The sequence below is a fragment of the Dipodomys merriami genome, unplaced genomic scaffold, assembly GCF_024711535.1.
Source record: "Dipodomys merriami isolate MVZ:Mamm:240054 unplaced genomic scaffold, mDipMer1.0.p SCAF_7, whole genome shotgun sequence".
NCBI classification, from domain to species: domain Eukaryota; kingdom Metazoa; phylum Chordata; class Mammalia; order Rodentia; family Heteromyidae; genus Dipodomys; species Dipodomys merriami.
The window spans coordinates 1,728,521-1,750,695 of NW_027206290.1; the positions used below are offsets into that span (position 1 = coordinate 1,728,521).

Sequence of the window (22,175 nt, forward strand, 5' to 3'; positions counted from 1 at the left end):
TGCTCAGCTTTTTGCTGGTTAATTGGAGATTTGAGTCTCAAAGATTTGTCTGTCTGGGCTGGTTTTGATGTTCTCAGATCTCAGCCTCCTGAATAGCTAGGATTATAAGCTTAAACCACCTGTGCCTGACTCTTTTTCTTTGTATCATTCTCAGCTTTGAATATATGTTTCATGCTTGCTGGGCAGGTGCTCTACACTTGAATTATTCCCTAGCCCTTTTTTTTCCTCCTTGTTCCTTTTCTTTTTTTTGCTCTTCTCTTTACCTTTTCTCTTCTCTTTTTTCTTTCTTCCTTTTCTTTTCTTTCTCTTTCTTTCTTTCTTTCTTTCTTTCTTTCTTTCTTTCTTTCTTTCTTTCTTTCTTTCTTTCTTTCTTCCTTCCTTCCTTCCTTCCTTCCTTCCATTCTTTCCTTCCTTCCTTCCTTTCTTCCTTTCTCTTTGTTTCTTTCTTTTTCTGGTATAGGGAATGATCCCCAAGCTTTTGTGCTCAAAGCTAGAGCTCTATCACTTGAGCCACAGCTCCACATCTGGCTTTTTAACTGGTGAGAAGAGTTTCATAGACTTTCCTGCCCAGGCAGGCTTCAAATTGTGATCCTAATATCTCAGCCTCCTGAGTAGCTAGGACTACATGTGTAAGCCACTAGGGTTTACCAGTATAAGACACTTTTTATTTTTTCTCTTTTTTCTTTAATTCTTTGTTTCATCCTTTACTTCTCTCTTTCGTTCTTTATTTCCTTCCTTTCTTCCTTCCTTCTTTCTTTCTTTTTTTCTCTTTCTTTTCTGACCTGAGCTTATTCTCTATTCTACTGATGAAAAATTATTCTTTCTTTCAAACAGTTAATTAAATTATCACACAAAAACCAAAGCTGCCACTCTTTCAAGTACTGTAATAGCCGATTGTAGTCTTGACAGCACAGGAAGGCTAAGGCAGGAGCAGTAGGAGAGTTCCAGACCAGACTGGGCAATATAAGAAAACTCTTACTCTTTGGGACTGGGAAGGTGGCTCAGTGGTAGAGCACTTGCCTTGCATGCTCGAGGCCCTGGGTTCGATTCCTCAGCACCACATAAGAAAAAAGCCAGAAGTGGCGCTGTGGCTCAAGTGGTAGAGTGCTAGCCTTGAGCTGAAGAGCTGAGGGACAGCGCCCAGGACCAGAGTTCAGGCCGCACGACCAGACCCCCCCCCCCAAAAAAAAGAAAGAAAACACTGACTCAAAGCAAAATAAAAACAAAAATACCAAAAGTGTTACTATAAGCTGCCTTTCTTTTGGAGGTCAGGGAAAGTGTCTATGAGAACAAAGTGCTGTGAGGTGTACGGCAATGGAAGGGCAATCATTGGACCTTGTGAAGAAAGGGTGAAAAAGTCCTGTGGGGGGTGGGGGGGAAGAGAGCACAGAAATGGAAAGGGCCTAAAATAGGCTTTACAAAAATTATGTTTTGAGCCAGGTACCAGTGGCTCATATTTGTAAGCTGAGCAACTCAGATGGTTGAGATCTGAGACTCACTGTTCAAAGCCAGCCCAGGTAGGAAAGTCAGTGGGACTCCTATAACTGATTAACCACCAAAAAAACTGAAAGGAGAGCTAGGGCTCAAGTGGTAGAGCTCTAGCCTTGAGCAAAAAAGCCCAGGCACAGTGCTCAAACTCTGAGTTCAAGCCCTAGTATGTGCATAAAAAAATCATATTTTGCCTGATGGGGATAGTTCACACCTGTAGTCCTAGCTACGCAGGAGGCTGAGATTTGAATATCACAGTTTGAAGGAGGATAAGGAAATCCAGTGAGACTCTTATCTCCAATCAGTCAGCAAAAACTTGGAAGGAAGTGGAGCTGTGCCTCAAGTGGTATAGTACTGCCTTGAATGAAAAAGCTAAGAGACAGTGCCCCTTGTTCAAGCCCTAGTACCAGCACAGATACACAATAAACTAATAAATAAATAACAAAAATAAAGGAAATAAAAAATAAGGAAATACTAATAATTTACCTTTTTATTGTCGATCTATTGACTTGTCATAATTTATTTTTTTTATTTTTTTGGCGGTCTGAACTCAGGGACTGGGCTTTACCCCTGAGCCTCTCTGTGCTCAAGGCTAGCACTCTACCACTTGAGCCATAGCTCCACTTCCAGCCTTTTCTGTTTATGTGGTACTGAGGAATCAAACCTAGGGCTTCATACATGCTAGGCAAGTACTAAGCCACATTCCCAGTCCCAGAATGATTTTTATACACATATGAAAGCATAAATATCTGTTTACAAATAATGTAAGGTAACATATAGTCTTTGAAGAACTAAAAGTATGATTAAGGTTGTTTTGTGACTTGCTTTACTGTCTTAGAAACAAGAAACCAGGATATACTAGTGCCTGTTCTTTCTGCTTCTTCATGTAATCTTCACAGAGCTGTACCATATTGCCTGACCAGTCATGGGTAGGTGATTAGGTTGCTTCCCATTCTTTTGCTGTTAAACATAGCTAATAACATAGAAAACATTCCTAATCATCTCTTCATGTGTGTTGAAGGGTCAGTTCCTGAGTTAATCCCTCAAGAAAAATTCTGGGCCACTCACGTGAATATTTTAAATTCACAATAGAAAATATTAACCCCTACTTATTAAAGTCTTTACTTTTTGGACTCCCAAGTACTATATCATGTCACACAAATAAGAATTTATGTATTGTTGTAAGAGGCAATTTAACAGCTGCTTTTGCTGATTTATGCAAATTAACTGAAAGTCCTACAACTTTGTACCTGTGTCCTTTGATCTCTGCTACAATCAGTCCCCATGCAGTCAGTCACCTTGGGTTCCAGCAAACAGAAAAATCACTGACAATTATTGACACCAGATGCAGGTGAAATCTTAGCTCGAATCACTTGTGGTGTTACACTTTCTGAGTTCCTAGATATTTTGGGCATCCCTTCCAGGTAAGAATGTCTCCTGCCATAAAACACATGCTTACTTATCCTTGAGATAAAGAAGGCAATCTCTTTTATAAGCAAAAATAGTGCTTCTGTGTTTCTATGTTCCTTGTTTCTGAGTTGCCTTCACCAGGCCTTATTTTCCCTAACGTATCCTGCCTCAGTATCTCATATAGAAGGAAAACCCCCCTCAAACAGGCAGAGCTCCTTCTTAGCACCATCATATTAAAATGAATAGACAAAGACTCAGGAGACCACTTTGTTCCTATTCTAGTAATAAAGTCATAATTTCTCCAGAACTTCTCCAGTGACCAAGACTGGGACAATGGTCACCAGGCCATGTTGGAGACATGGACTATTTTAACTATTCATACATTTCTCACACCCTACCCCAAATTCTCCCTGTTTTAACCTGAAGCCAATGTCTACATCCAGGAAAATGGCTGAAGATGTACTTAAGTGCTATCTTCCCATGAGTGCCTTGTAACAAATCTTTCTCTATCCTTCACCATGCTTCTTTTTTTTTTTTTTTTTTTTTTTTTTTTTTTTTGCATAAGGGAGCAAGTAGTGGATCTAATTTGAGACTCCTGGCCTTTGGCTTGGGGTCTAAAAATCCAATTTCACAGTTACACATACAAACTTGATAGTTTGGAATGCTTTGTAATTGACAACCGGCCATATTTTAAAAAGAAAAAATGTATGTATCAACATCTATTAGTGTTTATGGACAATTCATCCCTCCCACATATAAAAATTGAGTGGGTTTCTGAAACCTCCTGTGCCCATAGGTATTGCTCTTCTAGTGCTCAGTGGGTAAGTGTCCTTGAAGCTAATCTGAAAAGCAAATTGACTCTTTCCCTCTCTTCACATTTTTCTCTCAAACTGCACATTTTGAAGAGTTGGAATTTTCCTTCTTTCTAAATTCACTTAATAACATTCAGATTTTCAGGTAATAATTCTAGGAACAGAAATACTCTTAAATTTTCTAGTGTCAGTCCCTGAAAATAGTCACAATAGTAATTAGGTCAATTGTTTGGGGAGCAAGATTTCTGTTTGTTTTAAACGCCTATTATCACAAGAGGACTCCGGGGCTCAGGTAAGTGGGAAATGTAATGATAGGAAGCTTCATCTTTCCTACAAGGATGTTGCTGTTAATTGTGTAACAATAAAAGCATTTTGTGTAAGGATCTGAGGTTTCAAGAGGTTTCTCAAAGCCACAATATCTGTCTCATCTGGGATTTCCTCAAAGTACTTCAAAGAAAAATAATGATGCTTAGAAAAGCTCGTTTGGGTAGCTTTTAGTAAGCTACTGAAGTTCTACTTATAGGCATCCTTGTGAGAGGTACTTAAAAACTGCTTTTTTTTTTCTTTTGGTGCAAAGCATTGACTCTTTACTTGGGCCTATGAATTAACTGAAAGCAGATTAAACACTAGGTAGCTAGGTATCAGACTCCATTTAGCAAGTAGGTCCTTTGTCCTGAGTCTTTCTCCCTTGTAATCACTTTGTATCCAAGAAAGGCTGGACCACTTGCCAGGCTTCAGTGACTCTTTGGAACAGGGCCTCAGCTGAGCAATCCTGAGACTGTGGATTACCAGATTGCCTGAAGCCACTTCTGCTCACCTCTGAACACAGCTGTTGAAATGGGATTTAAAAAAACAAAAACAAAAACAAAACCTTTTGTTTCTTTTTTTTGGAGTTCATTTCGATAAAGAAATGGGACTCTTCTACTCACACCTTTAACTATTCACTCCCTGCTCCCAATTCTCCCCCATTTAACTTTAAACCCATTAAACCAGTGTGTGTACCTCTGAAGAATGCTGAAGATGTCCCAAAGTCCTCTCCTCCCATGCCTGCCACGTAATAAATCTCCTTTCTCTGCCCTGAACCCTCGTCTTTATAATGGAGGAGAATAACCAGGCCTGGGATCTAAAGCTCTGGTTTCAACTTCATTGCAGTAGCTTCTCTATTATTTAAAAATGTGCCCCTCACTCCCGTCTGAACCACTGTAAACGCTGGGAACTTACAGAATTCAGTGTACCTTAAAAGACTTGCATTGTGCGTAAAGGTTCAATTTGCCAATTCTGCTAAGGCCACGGTTTTTCTAATGAATCTTCACGCAATCCTTTACGTCTTTCAACGTTACCATCAGGACAAAGGGTGAGGTCAAGGGCACAGGCTGGCTGAAAGAGGAGGTTATTGGTGCAATCTGTGTACAGGTTTTTACTTTTCCACACTCAGCAAGCTTATCTCCACTCCGAGTGAACCTCTGTCCTGGGGTCACACAGACGCCTAGTTTACAGGAGCTGGCCTTGGCCAGCGGTCAGGATTAACGCCCGCAGAGACGCACCCCCAGGACGCAGGCACCCAGCAGCACCACATTTTCTGCATGGGGAAGGGGTGGGTCGGCGACACGCCAGGCAACGCCTCAACTTCCAGCCAATGAGGATCGAGGGATTCATCAGGGGCTTCGTTCATTGGGCAGAACTGCCCCCGCCCCGCGGAGATGGCAAACCCTTTTCGGTGACTGATAAATACCTTAGAACCCCGAGTTTGTCTGGGGTTTGGCTTTTGAGTTGGGTCAGCCACTTGAGCTCTATTTCTCCGGATTTTTCTGTCTCTAGTCCTGATTTCCCAGTTACACCTTTTCTGCTTTTTTCACCTTTCTCCTTCCTTCGCTGCGCAGCATGCAGAAACAAGAGGAGTCCGCGCACGGGTTTCAGCCCAGCTTCCAACATTTCGCCACGCAGGCCATCCACGTGGGCCAGGAACCCGAGCAATGGAACTCCTGCGCGGTGGTGCCCCCCATCTCAATGTCCACCACGTTCAAGCAAGGGTCACCCGGCCAGCACTCGGTGAGCTGGGGATTGTGGTCTGCTGTTTGTCCTAGCAGGGCTGGGTGGGAAAAATACAATCAACACAGCGTGTATTGATTGATAAGATTTACAAATGGGGAAAACACTTGAAAGCATGTTTCTAGACCACAAAGCAATTTGTAGCTGTTAGGTTTTCACAAAAAGGTAACCGAGTAAGAACAGCACCACGCACGTGGTATTCAGGTAAGGGGTAGGTTTATTCATCGTTCAGGCTGGCACCAGGCCATCTTGGTCCTCCACGCCCTGGGGAAAGGCCTGGGAAAAAGAGCTGGGAAAGAGAGAGCTGGGAAAGAGAAAAGAGCTAGAAAAGAGAGAAAAGAGCTAGAAAAGAGAGCGTCTGGGAAAGGTGGGAAAGAGAGAGCTAGAAAAGAGAAGGGAGCTGGGAAAGAGAAGAGAAGGAAAGAGCTGAGAAAGAGCTAGAAAAGAGCAGAGAGTGGAAAGCATGTTTCTACACAGTCTCTGTGGATCAACCGACCTAGTGCGGGCATTTCTTTGGATAAGCAGGACTAGAAGGAGCAGGTTATCCAACTTGCTGTTATAGATTTGGGTTGAAATTCTTGTGATTTTGGAAAAAATTTATCTTGAAAAATGAGTCATAACTTCTTTGATTACCTTTAGCAGAATGGTCAGATATCTAATAGAGTCAGCTTAAAAAGGTAATAACTAATATTAAGATTATTCCCAGTGTCTGCGTTATTAGTTATGGAGTATCTACATACGCCAAATATATACATACACATTATTACTAGTATTATATGCAGTATTATGTACAGTGACTATCCAATCTTAACAGCAGCCTAAAGCATACTACTGGTAGAGGTGAGTTGCAAAAATCTCCTGAACCTCACCAATATGGTACATTGTACTGTATTCTAACAATGCTAGTAACAATTTAATCCATTGCATCACTTACTTATGCACTGTGGCTTAGTGATTAAGAGCACAAGTCATATAGTTAAAGCACATAGGTTTAAACAATGTCATCACCCTTTCTGAGGTGGATAACCTTGAGGAAGTTATTGAACCTATCCAAACCTCAAGTTGATTTTACATGCATAGGATAGTAATAGTACCTACCACATAGATTGTTGATGTTTGTAAAGCTGTATGGTACACAATGATTACTCACTGAGTTTTCATTACACTGTTCCATTTGGTCATCACAACACCTGGGTTAGAGGGTAGGACAGTTTACTTTTTATAGAAAAAGAACTGACCCAGACTCATGCATAAATGGCTTTTATGTAGATGAGAAAGGCTTCTTTTATCTTCTTTAGTGGTACGCTGCATAGGTCTTGGAATGTTTAAAAGTTGCTGAGTCTCAGAACAAATTCATTTAATAAACTTTTTATAGTTATCAAACATTGATTATGCTTTCAAAACCACTTCAGTGTGTTATGTAAATTAAGAAAATATTCTTAAAGAATTAGCCCTCTGTATTATGTGGTAAGGTTCTAAGGATGTTTCCACAATTGGTTAGGATATTCCCAGCTACTGCATTTTGGAGTACAGATGTGTAGACAATCACTTTTCCAAGCTTGTAGCTTGTTCCCAATATAAATTTACTGGATGTATGGCTCCCCGAGCTTTGGAACCTAGTGCATATCACTCAGGTATGGTATGAATAATGAAAGGTTTTCAGAAAGCAAGCAGGAATGTGTAAGTTGATAATATTCTGCTTAGTACCTTTAAACAACATCAGGTAAAAGCATAAAGAGAATTTGAAAAGTTGACTGAGAAGTTTCTAATTCTTTTGTTCCATTTGAAAGGCCACTGAACATAAGAGGCAATTTGCCACCAAAATGTAGTGCTTTTCCTCTCACTAGTGAATGTTTATAGAAACATGGGGTTCCTTTTTGTGGCTACTGTCATAAAATTTCACGCTTTTAAAAAAATTTGGCCTGGTGGGTACAGCTATAAGTGACACTAAGGTTGGTGGAGTGTGGTGGGAATATTCTTAAGCCCTATAAACTCTGTCTGCTCAGTGTGTCCAAAATAGGGAAACAACACAACAAAACTTAGAAATTACTATTACTAATACCGGGCACTCCAGAATCAGAAACAAAGATGTATTTTGGTATGTGCTGTATTAGTCAGGAGAAAATTATGAGACTTTTTCTTTGACCCAGTCCTGAAGCTTGAACTCAGAACTCTGAGCTACTTTTTTGCTCAAGACTAGCACTCTACTACTTCAGCCACAGCTCCATTTTGGTTTTCTGGTGGCTAATTGGGAAGGAATAAGAGTCTCATAGACTTTCCTGACCCGGTTGGCTTCAAACAGCCATCTTCAGCCTTATGAGTAGCTAGGATTACAGGTGTGAGCTGCTGGTGCCTGGTTTAAGACTTTTAATTAATGTTCAGGTCCTACATTTGAACTTCTGGCTCTGACACCTCTCAGGTCTCATAATATTTGGCTTCATTTTCCTTGAAGCAGATCATGAGGTTCAATAAAATGACAAGATGAATGTAGATATTATAGTATCATAGCAGAAAAAGAAGCAACGCAAATATTTAGAAAGTATTGCATAGATGGGCTGTGCCAAGAATTACTTTCCATTTTTGGAATCATTTTTTTTTCTTCCCTTTTGCTGGTCCTAGGCTTTAACTCAGGAACTGAGTTTTGCCTCTGAACTTTTTTTGGCTTGAAGCTGGTACTCTGCCATGTGAATCACAGCTTCACTTCTGGATTTTTGTTTTTGTTTTTAGTAGTTTATTGGAGACAAGAATATCATGGACTTCCTGCCATAGCTGGCTATTAACCATGACCCTCAGATCTCAGTCTCCTGAATAGGTAGGATTACAAGCATGAGCCACCAGGCCCAGCTTGGAATCACTTTTATAGGGCAAATATTTAAAAATTTTTTATTTTATTGTAAAGATGCTGTACAATTACCTTACATGAGCAAGGTAATTGAGTACATATTTTGTAGAGCATTGATGTTGGGCAAATCTTTCCCTAACTTGCATTGCTATTTCTTAGGAAATGAAATGCAGGTTAGAGTGAAGTTGCTCTGTGGCTTCATGTAATTCCCTTTTCCTACCAGAATAATAGATAAAGTTGACTCTAACATAATAATAATACTATACTGGTATTAAGAATTGCCATTTGCCTACTGGTTAACAAGTACCAGGAAATGAGCAGCGATAGTCACCACAGTTTTATGAACTAGGTAGCTGTAATTTCCTCCCATGGTACAGATAATTAAGATTACTCTTGTGTTATTTACCTAGTGTTATTTACCTAGACACAATCTGCTCATATGTGGTAGACACATAATTCTAGCTCAGTTTGGCTACCATAAGAGCCTCTCTATATCACCACAGCCACGACTCTGTCATATTTCTCTCTAACACTAAAACACGTTAGACTTATTTTGGTTGACTTAGGTTGAACACATAGTTATGGAGTTATCTTCATTAAAACACTGATAATAAACTTAATGTCCTTAGATGAACTCTTACTTCATTTTTTCAGGGATTTGAATACAGCCGTTCTGGAAATCCCACTAGAAATTGCTTGGAAAAAGCTGTGGCAGCACTGGATGGAGCTAAGTATAGTAAGTGACTAATACTTTACAGTAGAGATTTTTAAATGTATAGAGACCATCACAGAGGCACAGAATGTAGAACTAGAAAGAAATAAGAGATTTGCTGGCTCAAAACTCCTATTTTACTAAGACTTGGACTCTGTCAAGGATATTTCAATGGGTCTGATATACACATGTGGAGTCAGCTAGAAATAAATATGTATAGTGTCAAAATTCCAATGTTTATTTTTTAGTATTCATGGGACTACATTTTTCATCGAAAGCTTTGGTGTACTTTAAAAAAATACAGTTTGTAACTCTAGTTATGAAGATATAAACTTTCTTATATTCTGTTTCATTCACTTAATAATTTGTGCTTGAGAATAGCACAAGAGTTCTTTGTAAAAATGAGTTAATCTTGATAATGTGCTCTCAGAGTCTAGGAATAAACTCCTTGGACATTTTTTTTTTGGCCAGTCTTCAGGCTTAACTCAGGGCCTGGGCTCTGTCCCTGAGCTTCTCCGTGCTCAAGGCTGGTGCTCTACCACTTGAACCACAGTGCCACTTCTGGCTTTTTCTTTTTATGTGGTCCTTAGGAATCAAATCCAGGACTTCATACATGCTAGGCAGGCACTCTACCACTAAACCACATTCCCAGCCCCCTCCTTGAACTTTTTTATTGTCACTATTGTTTGTTCATGTTGTGAAGTCATCTTTGTAGTTTTCATATAGATGATACTGAATAAGCGCAGAATAATGAATAGAAAATAAAAGTCTATTTATCTGTCATATACATGCATATATATACATATTATTTTAAAACTATCTTACTCTTGAATTATAAACAGAGGTTTTGTTATGACCTTAATTAGGACACCTCTGGCAACTCAACAATGATGGCTGACTCATCAGCTATCACCGGGCAGTGAGTGACATAAAGTAAACAAGTAAACACTGTGGGTGGGTGTTTATTTGTTTGGTTTTATTTGCTTCAAATCTGTCTTTTTGGCTTACTCTTGATTTTTTATATTAGGTTTAGCCTTTGCTTCCGGGTTAGCAGCTGCTATGACGATTACCCAGCTTTTAAAAGCAGGAGATGAAATTATTTGCATGGATGATGTGTATGGTGGTAGGTAACCTCTCTCATTCATGCGTTGGTTGATATTCTAAATATAATAACATGAGCTTTGAATTACATTAATAATATTGCTCTATTTATGATCATTTATTTTCTTTGAAAGATATGAGAGGCTCAAGAGAAGTAAAGTCTAGGCTCTGAAACTGCTAATGAAGAGATTGTTTAGTATTAATTATATTAATTTAAACTGCTAGAATGAGAATGTAGGCCTTGATCAACTCTCAAACATATTCTGGCCTATAGAAGAAGATAGTGGGTAGAGAGAATATATTCTAATACTCTTTTTTGTACTGGTCTTGGGCTTGAACTCTGGGCCTAGGCACTGACTTTGAGCTTTTGTGCTCAGGGCTAGTGTTCTACCACTTGAGCCACAGTTAGACTTTTGGCTGTTTGATGGTTAATTAGAGATAAAAGCATCACAAGCTTTCCTGCCTGGACTGGCTTTGAACTTCAATTCTCAGATCTCAGCCTCCTGAGTAAGTAGGATTACGAGTGTGAGTCATCACCTCCTGACTACTTTAATCATTCAATACATATATATATACTTATGTATTGTATTTTACATATAATGTATATAATATATAAATAATATGTAGTACATATAACATATACTATATATTAAAGTATACATATATGACCTTGTTTGTGTTTATATATATATATATGTTTTAGGTGCAATGTCTTCATATAAGAGTAAACATGTACCCTTTCTCTTTCTAATCCTGGCTTATTTCACTGAATATGATAAGAACAAATTTTTCTTAATATGATGTTCTTTTCTTACTATTTTAAGTGTTGTAAAGAACATACATTTCTTAATACAATGTTCTTTTTATTTTATCTGATTATCTTAGGTATGAATAGATACCTCAGGAACGTGGCAGTTAAATTTGGATTAAAGGTTTCTTTTGTCGATTGTACAAAACCCAAATTGCTAGAGGCGGCAATTACACCAAAAACCAAGGTAATTTACTAGTTTTTAGTGTAGTCTTTTTGTTGTTGTTGGTGGTGGTGGTCGTGGGGCCTGAACTCTGGGCCTGGGCGATGTCTCTCAGCTCTTCAGCTCAAGGCTAATGCTCTACCACTTGAGCCACCTTGCCACTTCCGGCCTTATATGGTCCTGAGGAATCAAACTCAGGGCCTCAAGCATGCAAGACAAGCATTCTACTACTGAGCCACCTTCCCAGCCCCTTGTCTTTTCTTGTGATACCTGTTTTCATAATTTCTGGGTAGCAGAGGATATAATTTTTTTTGGTTGTTGTTAGTAGTGATCATGGGGCTTGAACTCTGGGCCTGGGCACTGTCCCTCAACTCTTCAGCTCAAGGCTAGTGCTCTACCACTTGAGCCACAGCTCCACTTCCAGTTTTCTGATGGTTTATTGGAGATAAGAGTCTCACAGACTTTCCTGTCTGGGCTGGCTCTGAAACTGGAGCCTCAGATCTCATCCTTCTGAGTAGCTAGGATTACAGGCATGAGCCACTGACACCGAGCCTGAATAAAAACTTTTTTAGAAGCCATTGGAAATACATATTATATATATATATATATATATATATATATATATATATATATATATATATATATATATATATATATATAGGCTGATATCTCACAGGATTATAACCTATTATAAATTCATACAAGAATTTCTGAATTAATTCAATTTCTGGTTTTGTGTCATAGTTGATCTATTGTTTTGTTTTCTTTAAACAAACTCTGCAATGTGTGTGTGTGTGTGTGTGTGTATGCCAGTACTGGAGTTTGAACTCAAGGCTTGGACACTGTTCTTTAGCTTTTTCACTTAAGACTGGCTCTCTATCTCTAACTCTTGGTGGTTAATTGGAAAAAAGAGACTCATAGACTTTTGTGCCTAGCCTGGCTTTGAACTACAACATTCAGATCCCAGTCTCCTGAATAGCTAGGATTACAGGTATGACAACTAGTGCCTGAGTTCAATTTCCTCATTTGTAAAAAGTAATTGTTCCTTCTTCATGGAAAAGTAGTTGTGATTAAATGAGACAATGCATAAGAACTGCTTGTTATAAGTGTCTGTCTGATATGGTAACTGTTAGAAATGTTCAGTTGAAATTGTTAAAAACAAAAATGGTGTAACATAATGGTAGAGCCTTTGGGCAGCATGTGAGAGGCACTGGGTTTGATTTTTCCGCCCTACACAATTATTTATTTATTTAGTATTCAGTAGCACTCAATTCTTAACTGTCTCACCAAGCTAGTATTAGTAACAAGTCATCACAGAGACTAGAATGTACAGAAGTTTGCTAAACTGCAAAACCCTAAGCATGATGACTCAGGACTCTGAAGGATATTGCAGCAAATAATAGAAATAAAGAATGAACACCTCCTCCTAGCCCCTTCCCCCACTCCCACTCCTGGGAAGCTTGTATGCCACCAGAAGGTGTTTTGTGCCTGAGTGAATAGCAGGTGTGCTATTCTTTCTTGGGATCACATTTAAATTCTGTGGTTGTCAAAGGAGCAGTATCTTTTGTAAAAAGTCAGCCTTTCTCAGCTTTTTGCTAAGATTGAAGATTATGTTCAAATGAATGTTATAAAATTAAAATCTTTTCTTATACAAACAACTTCTTTGTAAATTAACATAGTAGTGGGGGCTGGGAAGGTGGCTCATTGGTAGAATGCTTGCCCTGGGTTTGATTCCTCAGCACCACATAAGCAGAAAAAGCTGGAAGTGGTGCTGTGGCTCAAGTGGTAGAGCGCTAGCCTTGAGCTGAAAAGCTGAAGGACATTGCCCAGGCCCAGAGTTCAGGCCCCAGGACCGACAAAAACAAAACAAAACAACAACAACAAAAAATAGTAGTGGGTAAACTTTCACTATTTATATTTTCTTTTTTTTTACTAATTTTTTTGGGTCCGGTAGTGGGGCCTGAGCTCTGGGTCTGGGCGCTGTCCCTCAGCTCTTCAGCTCAAGGCTAGCACTCTACCACTTGAGCCATAGCACCACTTCCGGCTTTTTTCTTTTTGCTTATGTGGTGCTGAGGAATCGAACCCAGGGCCTCATGCATGCAAAGCAAGCGCTCTACCACTGAGCCACCTTCTCAGCCCCGATATATTTTCAAAGGTTTTGTTATTTTATTTAATCTTACTTGGGGGAAAGGATGCTTAATAAAATAGCAGGTCTGAATCTTTTTATGGGGAAAAAATAAACTGTGAGTAAATTAAATTTTGTTCAAAGAATTTTAGATAATTGCTCTTTGCTAACTTGATTTAATGGAATTTTTCTTCTAAAGTACCAGACTTGGCATTGTAAGGCAAATATTTTACTGTTATTTTTAAGACGTTTACAAAGGAGTAACAATTTTATAAGTTACGTTATGAGTAGAATGTGGGAGACATTTTTATTTTTATTTTATTTTATTTTTACAGTCCTGGGGCTTGAACTCAGGGCCTGGGGACTGTTCCTGAGCTTCTTTTGCTCAAGGTTAGCACTTTATACCACTTCAGCCACGGCACTACTTCCAGCTTTTTCTGTTTATGTGTTATTAAGGAATTGAACCCAGAGTTTCATGATGCTAGGCAAGCCACATTCTACCACTAAGCCACATTCCCAGCCCTTAATTTTTATTTTATTTTATTTTTTGTAAAGATTCTGTACAGAGGGGTTCAGTTATGTGAGTGAGGCAATGAGTACATTACTTATCCATCATTGTTACCCCTGCCCTTCTTTGTTGTTGTCCCACCATCCCTTCCCTCCCCCACCTCCCACACTCCTCCTAACCCCCTCATCCCTCCCAACCGAAGTTGTAAAGTTTGTTTCCAATATACTGTCCTGTGGGTATCCTTGTTGCAATGCATCATCTTGTGTCCTTCAGTGTTTTGTTATTCCCCTTCCTCTCCCCAGATTGGACAAGTGTATGTACAAGATGCAGGATACCAAAATCTAGTACAGTGACAACAGGGGATATGCCATAGGGGAAAGAACATACAAAGGAAACAACAGCAGCAACAAAAAATAAAATCACGAGGTACATTAAAAACAATAACAATAAAGACAGACCTCTTATGTCCATATCTTGGGGTTCATTTCACTTAGCATCATCTTATATGGTAATCTGTACATGGCTTTTGAACTTTTCAGCTCATCTGATAAGATTATCCTATATGCATACTAATTATTGCAAATAAGGGAAAGTTGGAGAGGAGTAGAGAATGGACATCCTTGTCTCATTCCTGAGTTTAGATGAAATGGCTTTAGCTATTCACCATTAAGAATAATGCTGGACAATGAGATGTACAAGTCGTTATGTCGAAAAACGAACTTTACAACTTTGGTGGGGGGGATGGGGGTAGGGAGGATACAAAGGGATGGGAAGGAGAAACAAAGCAGGAGGCTACAATGCTTGATAAGAAATGTGCTCATTATCTTACCCATGTAATTGTAACCCCTCTGTACAGTATTTTCACAATAAAAATATATTTAAAAAAAGAATAATGCTGGGTGTAGGTTTCTCGTTCATGGTATTTATTGTATTGAGAAATGTTCCCTGGATTCCTAGCTTCTCTAGAGCTTTCATCATAAAGGGGAGTTGGATCTTGTCAAATGCTTTTTCTGCATCTATTGAGATAATCATGTGGTTCTTATCCTTGCTCTTGTTGATGTGATATATTACATTAATTGATGTGTATATATTGAACCAGCTTTGCATTTCTGAAATGAATCCTATTTGACCATGTTGAATGATTATTTTGATGAGTTGTTGAAGTCAGTTGGCCAAAATTTTGTTGAGAAGTTTTGCATTGATGTTCATCAAAGAAATGGGTCTGTAGTTCTCTTTCTTTGATGAGTCCTTGTCTGGTTTTGGGATGAGGGTTATGATGGCTTCATAGAAGGAGTTTGGTAGTGAACTTTCACTTTCAATTTCATTGAAAAGTTGGAGGAGTATTGGTATGAATTCTGCTTTGAAGGCCTTGTGGAATTCAACAGTGAACCCATCTGGTCCTGGGCTTCTCTTGGTTGGAAGGTCTCTTATTGCTGTTTCTATTTTGATGCTTGATATGGGTCTGTTAAGTTGGTTTGACTCATCTTGGTTTACTTTGGGCATATCAAGATTTGCTAGAAATTCTTCCATTTCATCCAGGTTCTCAGACTTATTAACATAAAGGTTTGAGAAATATTCTCTTATAACGTTCAGAATCTTCGTTGTTTCTGTAGTGATGTTTCCATTCTCATCTCTGAGTTTGTTTATTTGGGTGTATTCTCTTCTTTTTCTGGTAAGATTTGGTAAGGGTCTGTCAAGTTTTATTTATTTATTTATTTATTTTTTATTGTGAAAATACTGTACAGAGGGGTTACAATTGCATGGGCAAAGTTCGTTAATTTTTTTAAGAACCAACTCTTTGTTTTGTTGCTTCTAGGTGTTTTTGGATTCTAATTCATTTAATTCTGATGTAATTTTATTTATTTGTTTCTGTCTATTGGATTGGGATTTGGCTTGTTGCTCTTTTTCAAGGAACTTCAGGCACATCATTAAATTGTTAGTTTGAGATCTCCAATTTGTTGATGTAAGAACTCAAAGCTCTGAATTTTCATTTGAGTCCTGCCTTTGCCGTATCCCAGAGGAGCTGGTAATTTGTATGTTCATTTTTGTTAAATATCATGAACATTTGAATTTCCTTTTTATCTTTTTGGTGGTTGTGGGGCTTGAACTCTGGGCTTGGCACTATCCCTCAGCTCTTCAGCTCAAGGCCAGCACTCTACCGCTTAAACCACAATGCCACTTCCGGTTTTCTAGTGGCTTATTGGAGATAAGAGTCTCACGGACTTTCTTGACTGGGCTGGATTTGAACCGTGATTCTCAGATCTCAGCTTCCTTAGTAGCTAGGATTACAGGTGTGAGCCACCAGCGCCCAGCAGTGTCTATGTCTTTTAGGATTTTCTTTGGTGACATTTGATGTTGAGTTCTAATTTTATTACCTTGTAGTCTGAGAGCATTCAGGGCATAATTTCAATGTTTCTGAATTTGGACAGATTTTCTTTGTGACTTAAAATGCAGTCTATTTTGGAGAATGTTCCATGTGCTGCTGAGAAGAATGTATAATCTGTTGCTGATAGGTGAAATATTCTATAGAGGTCTGTTAAGTCTAGTTGGTCTATCCCATCCCTTAAATTTTGAAATTGTTATTTTAAAAGTGATATACAGAGAGGTTACACTTTCATAAGTCAGATAATGATACATTTATTTTTTGACAATATCATCCCTTCCTTTGTTCTCTCCCAATCTTACTTTCCTGTCCCCACCCATTCATTTCATTTCATGTTCATTTTCAACATAATGTCTACTGAGTACCACTGCTGTATTTGTTCACCCTTTGTGGAAGACAAATTTTTAAGTTAATGTAAAACTTATTTTTAACTTATTTCTCATTTTTTGAATTATCTGTAGGAGTAATTTCTTAGCCAGGAATAACTCTTTATAAAGATTCTTATAGAATAAGCACTATTTTAACCACCTCGCTTTTTAAAAATAGTGAATTAAGAAGTGCGAAGTATATTAAACTATATTGCTTGTCCAGTTTACTAAAAACAATAATCCTACTAAGGAAAAAGCTGTAGATGGTGTATTTCAGTACACTGGCACCTGTATTGAATTCTTTTCTGTTCTATGGTCTTTTCAGTAATTGTTACTTGAATTGTAGGTAGGGTTTGGATTATGTGGGTAAACATTATATTTCTTTTTTTTTGCCAATAACTTAATAGTTTATTAGTCAGTCAACAATATTACAAATATTTAAAAATTACTTAATATAAATAGTTGGCAGCAAACTATTCCATTACAGAGTTAAATTACCAGTACAACAGACAGACTGGAGATTTAGACACCTAGAAGATAACAATAAAATAAACGAAAATATTTAACCAAAAATTTTAAGCTGAAGGCGTTTACCTAGTGTCCATAAAACATTATATTTCTTAAGTGAATTATAATCAGGCTTTCTGCTGTTTGTCACTTCTTTCTTTAATTAAGCCTAAAGCCAGTGTTATAATTTAAGTCTTAAGTGTAAAATTTTAAACTTTCTGGTGCATCTGGTAAAAACTATTTTAGTATCATATGTATAATTATCTGAAAGGTCTAGGATATGTTCTTTCTTTAACAAGATAATTGGTTATTTATTTATTTATTTATTTTTGTTGCTCTTGGGAGCTTGAATACAGGGTCTGGGCACTTACTGTCCCTGGGCTTTTTTGCTCAAAGCCAGCACTTTACCACTTTGAGACACAGGGCTACTTCTGGTTTTCAGTGGTTAATTGGAATAAGAGTCTCATGAACTTTCCTTCCCAGGATGCCTTCGAAACAACATGCTCAAATCTCAGCCTCCTGAGTAGCTAGGATTACAGGCTGATACTTGATTTCTTTAATTTGAACTTTCTGTCTCCAATAAAGTGAATAGTGCTCCAGGCTTCTAGAAGTGTCTGGCATTCTTTTTTATCAGTGTGAATTTTTTTTACAACTTTAAAAAAATTGTTATTTTAAAGGTGATGTAGAGATGCATACAGTTACTAAGTCAGGTAAAGAGTACATTTCTTTTTGGACAATGTCACCCCTTCCCTCCTTCTCTCCCAGTTTTTCCCTCCTGTCCCCACTCACAAGTTGCATAGTTCATTTTCAACAAAATGGCTAGTGAGTACCACTACTGCATTTGTTTACCCTTTATCCCTCTGTTTCTACACTCCTTCACGTCCTCCCTGCAAAGACAGATAATCAAGCAAACAAGGGGGAAAAAATCCCAAAAACCTCTTGCTTCTATTTCCTGGAATTCATTTTGAAAAAAGTTATTTTATATGATCAGATGCACAGAGGCATTGCACCTTTGTGTTCCTCCTCTAAGCACATCTTTCTTTGGTCTCACTGTGTGTAAATGTTTAGAATTCTGTATAATTTATAATGTTTCAGTGTATTTTAGATCTAGCTTCCCCATATGAGAAAAAAATGTATGCCATTGTCTCTCTGAGCTTGACTTTCTTCACTCAACATGATTTGTTCCAGGTCTATCTATTTCCCTGCAGATGACATAATGTTATTCTTCCTAATGGCTGTGTAAAATTCCATTGTGTAGAAGTATAACATATTTTTGACCCACTCATTTATTGTAGGGCATCTAAGCTTTTTCCATAACTTGGGTATTGTGAATAGTGCAAGCAATGAACATGGATGTGTAAGTGTCTTTACAATATCCTGCCTTGTGGTATTCTGGGTAGATGCCCAGGAATGATATGGCTAGGTTGTAGGAAAGATCTATGTTTCATTTGTTGAGGAACCTCTAGACTACTGTTGATAGTGGTTGTACTAGTTTATATTCCCACCAACATTGTAATCAAGTCCTTCTTCCACACCCCTGCCAACATTTGTTGTTGGCCAATCTAACTGGGGTGAGATGGAATCTTAAAGTTGTTTTGATTTGCATTTCTTTTATGACCAAGAATGTTGATCATTTTCTCATATGTTTCTTGCCATTCTTACCTCTTCCACAAGGATATATTCTTACACAATCTGTATTATTTATTTTTGAGGAAAAAAATCCTGACTGAACTATGACTCTGAAATATTTGTCTTTTTTATGGAAAATATTTATGCTAATTAACTTTGGTATTTTTCTGCTTAGATATACATTATCTCATTGGTCATTACAAAAGCTCTACCATGTAAATGTTGTCTACTCTCATTATTCAGGAGGAAGGTAAAAGATAATTTATTTAGCTATGATGTCTCAAATATTTAGGAGTGGACAGGATTTACATTTGAGCTTTCCAATTTCATTGTTCATATGTTTCAATAATATAATGTAAAAGCCTCCTAGGTTGTTACATATATGAGCTGTGCTGGCTGTTGGTGTCACACACTGATAATCCTAGCTACTCAAGCTGCAAATGAAGGTGTGTGTGCGGGTCAAATGATGGAGAACTAGCCCTAAGTGGAAAAACTAGCCCTAAGAGAAGAAGGTCCTGAGTTCAGCCCCATTACAGACAGACCCCCTACACACACACACACACACACACACACGAAAGAGAGAGAGATTTGTATGTTTTATTTCTTTGTGTAGTTTTTACAAACTGCTGTCATTTGTTGAATTATTATAGCTCGTTTGGATTGAAACTCCCACAAACCCTAATTTGAAGATAACTGACATTGAAGCTTGCGCACATATTGCCCACAAACACGGAGACATTATTTTGGTTGTGGATAACACTTTTATGTCTGCGTATTTCCAGGTAAATGACAGTGGTACTTTTGTTTGTTCTTTTAGTTATGATTAATAGACTACATGGGTTATATGTAATTAAGAAATGAATGACTTTGCATTAACATTATCAAACACCTGAAATCCGATCTCTGTTATTGATTAGAAGAAAATTAAATTTGGATATTTTGTTCCATTAGTTAATATCTTTTTAAACCTATGAAACCGTGTAATACTTGTATTTTTATTTATTATTTTTTAAAAGTTATTTTCTTTTGGTGCAGGTCCTGCCACTTGAACTAGGGTCTGAGTGCTGTCACTGAGCTCTTTTGCTCAAGGCTAGCACTTGAGCCACAACTCCACTCTCAGCTATTTGCTGGTTAATTGGAGATAAAGAGTCTCATAGAATTTTCTGTGTGAGTGGCTTCAAACTATGATCCTCAGGTCTCAGCTTCCTGAGTAGCTAGGATTACAGCTGTGAGCTACTGGTGCTAACTGACTTAAATGACTAAAAATCTAAACAGATTAGTTTATATGTATTTAATGTAAAAATCACTGAATGCTTTTATAAATTACTATATGTGTTTAATGAGTTGTAAAATGCCAGAATCCCTGATGTTTGTGACATGTTTAGATGCCATTCATCAAACTGCTATAAAGAAACAGGTTTCAGAGATGACTTGACCATGGAACTTGTAACTTTAAATTCCACATTAGAGTCTTAGATTTCTTTTTTTTCCTTTCTTCCTTCCTTCCTTTCCTTCCTTCCTTCCTTCCTTTTTTCCTTCCTTTTTTCCTTCCTTTTTTCCTTCCTTCCTTTCTTCCTTTCTTTCTTTCTTTCTTTCTTTCTTTCTTTCTTTCTTTCTTTCTTTCTTTCTTTCTTTCTTTCTCTCTCTCTCTCTCTCTTTCTTTCTTTTTCTCTTTCTCTCTCTTTTTTCTCTCCTTTCTCTCTTTTGTTCTTTCTTTCTCTTTTTCTGTTTCTGTCTTTCCTTTTCCTCTTTCTTTCTTTTTCTTTCTTTCCTCCTCTCTTTCCTTCTTTCTTTCTCTCTCTTTCTCTCTTTCTTTCTGTATTTGTTGTGAAGCTTGAATGTGGGGTCTGGGCTTTGTTCCTGAGCTCTTTTGCTCAAGGCTAGTGTTGTACCACTATAAGCCACAGCATCATTTCCAGTTTTCTGGTGGTTCATTGGAGATAAGAGTCTCATGGCCTTTCCTGCACAGGCCAGCTTCAAGCCATGATCCTCAGGTCTCAGCTTCCTAAGTAGCTAGAATTACAGGTGTGAACTACTGGTAGCTGGCTTCTAGTTTTATTTTTCATGTGAATTTGTTGGGAGGGAGTCGAGGAGAAAATATCAAACATGGTGGAAAATTTAAGATGTATATGCTTTTGCAAAGTTAGTATTGATGAAAACAGGAATGGAATTGAAAAGCAAAACTTTAATAAATATGAATTTAAATAAATGATGAAACATTTGTGTCTTTCAGCGACCTTTGGCTCTGGGAGCTGATATTTGTATGTGTTCTGCAACAAAATACATGAATGGTAAGATATACACAGTCTACACAGAATCTTCTTTTTCCATGATGAATGAAAAATTATGTAGAAGCCGGGCGCTGGTGGCTCACGCCTGTAATCCTAGCTACTCAGGAGGCTGAGATCTGAGGATCGCGGTTCAAAGCCAGCCCGGGCAGGAAAGACCGTGAGACTCCTAACTCCAATAAACCACCAGAAAACCAGAAGTGGCGCTGTGGCTCAAGTGGTAGAGTGCTTGCCTTGAGCAGAAGAGCACAGGGACAGCGCCCAAGCCCAGAGTTCAAGCCCCACGACTGACAAAAAAAAAAAAAAAAAAAAGAAAGAAAAATTATGTAGAGCTTGATATTTTGTGCCATTTTCTACTACTACAGAATTTTTCCCTATGACTCCTGTAGAAATTTTTTTTCAAAAAATTCACACTTTGATTAAATGTTTGACTTCATTTATAGTAGACAGAATGATGTTCATTCATGATTCATAAAAAAGGACTCAAGTTTATTATAAAGATTTTTTTTATTCAGTGATTTTTATTTTACTGCTTTATGTATAGTATTATTTCTGTTAAGCTAAATCATTTAAACATATTTTCTAGGATTTTCTTAAGTAGTTCCCTCCACCCCAAGTTATGAAATGAAGAACAAACAAATTGTTTTAAATATATTTTTACCTTCCATGTTGGGGATGGAACCCAGGGCTTTGTGCATGCTAGGCAAATACTCTAACTTGGAATGATACCTCAATCCCTGTCAATGTTTTGCTTTGTTTTAGGTCACAGTGATGTTGTCATGGGCTTAGTTTCTGTTAATTCTGAAGATCTCTATGACAGGCTTCGCTTCTTGCAGAACAGTAAGTAAATAGCCTGGATTTCCTTTTAGGCCACTAGTGATTCCATTTGAAATTTGTATTTACATGAATGTTACAAAACATTTAGAGAAAAGAAAACTCTGGCTTTTGGAGGAACTGAAAAAATAGTTATAAAATATTACAG

At 37.8% G+C, this 22,175-nt stretch overlaps 1 protein-coding gene across 1 annotated transcript in view; it reads left to right on the forward strand.

The window, feature by feature from the left end:
• The first annotated feature begins 5,450 nt into the window (after positions 1-5,450).
• Positions 5,451-22,175, forward strand: part of Cth (cystathionine gamma-lyase) — a 33,436-nt gene continuing 16,711 nt past the window's right edge. Inside the window, exons 1-7 of the mRNA XM_070006987.1 lie at positions 5,451-5,759; positions 9,256-9,337; positions 10,341-10,436; positions 11,300-11,409; positions 19,556-19,687; positions 21,139-21,196; positions 21,956-22,033. Coding sequence (XP_069863088.1) covers positions 5,592-5,759; positions 9,256-9,337; positions 10,341-10,436; positions 11,300-11,409; positions 19,556-19,687; positions 21,139-21,196; positions 21,956-22,033 — 724 coding nt within the window. The 5' untranslated portion in view covers positions 5,451-5,591. The remainder of the gene's footprint in view (positions 5,760-9,255; positions 9,338-10,340; positions 10,437-11,299; positions 11,410-19,555; positions 19,688-21,138; positions 21,197-21,955; positions 22,034-22,175) is intronic.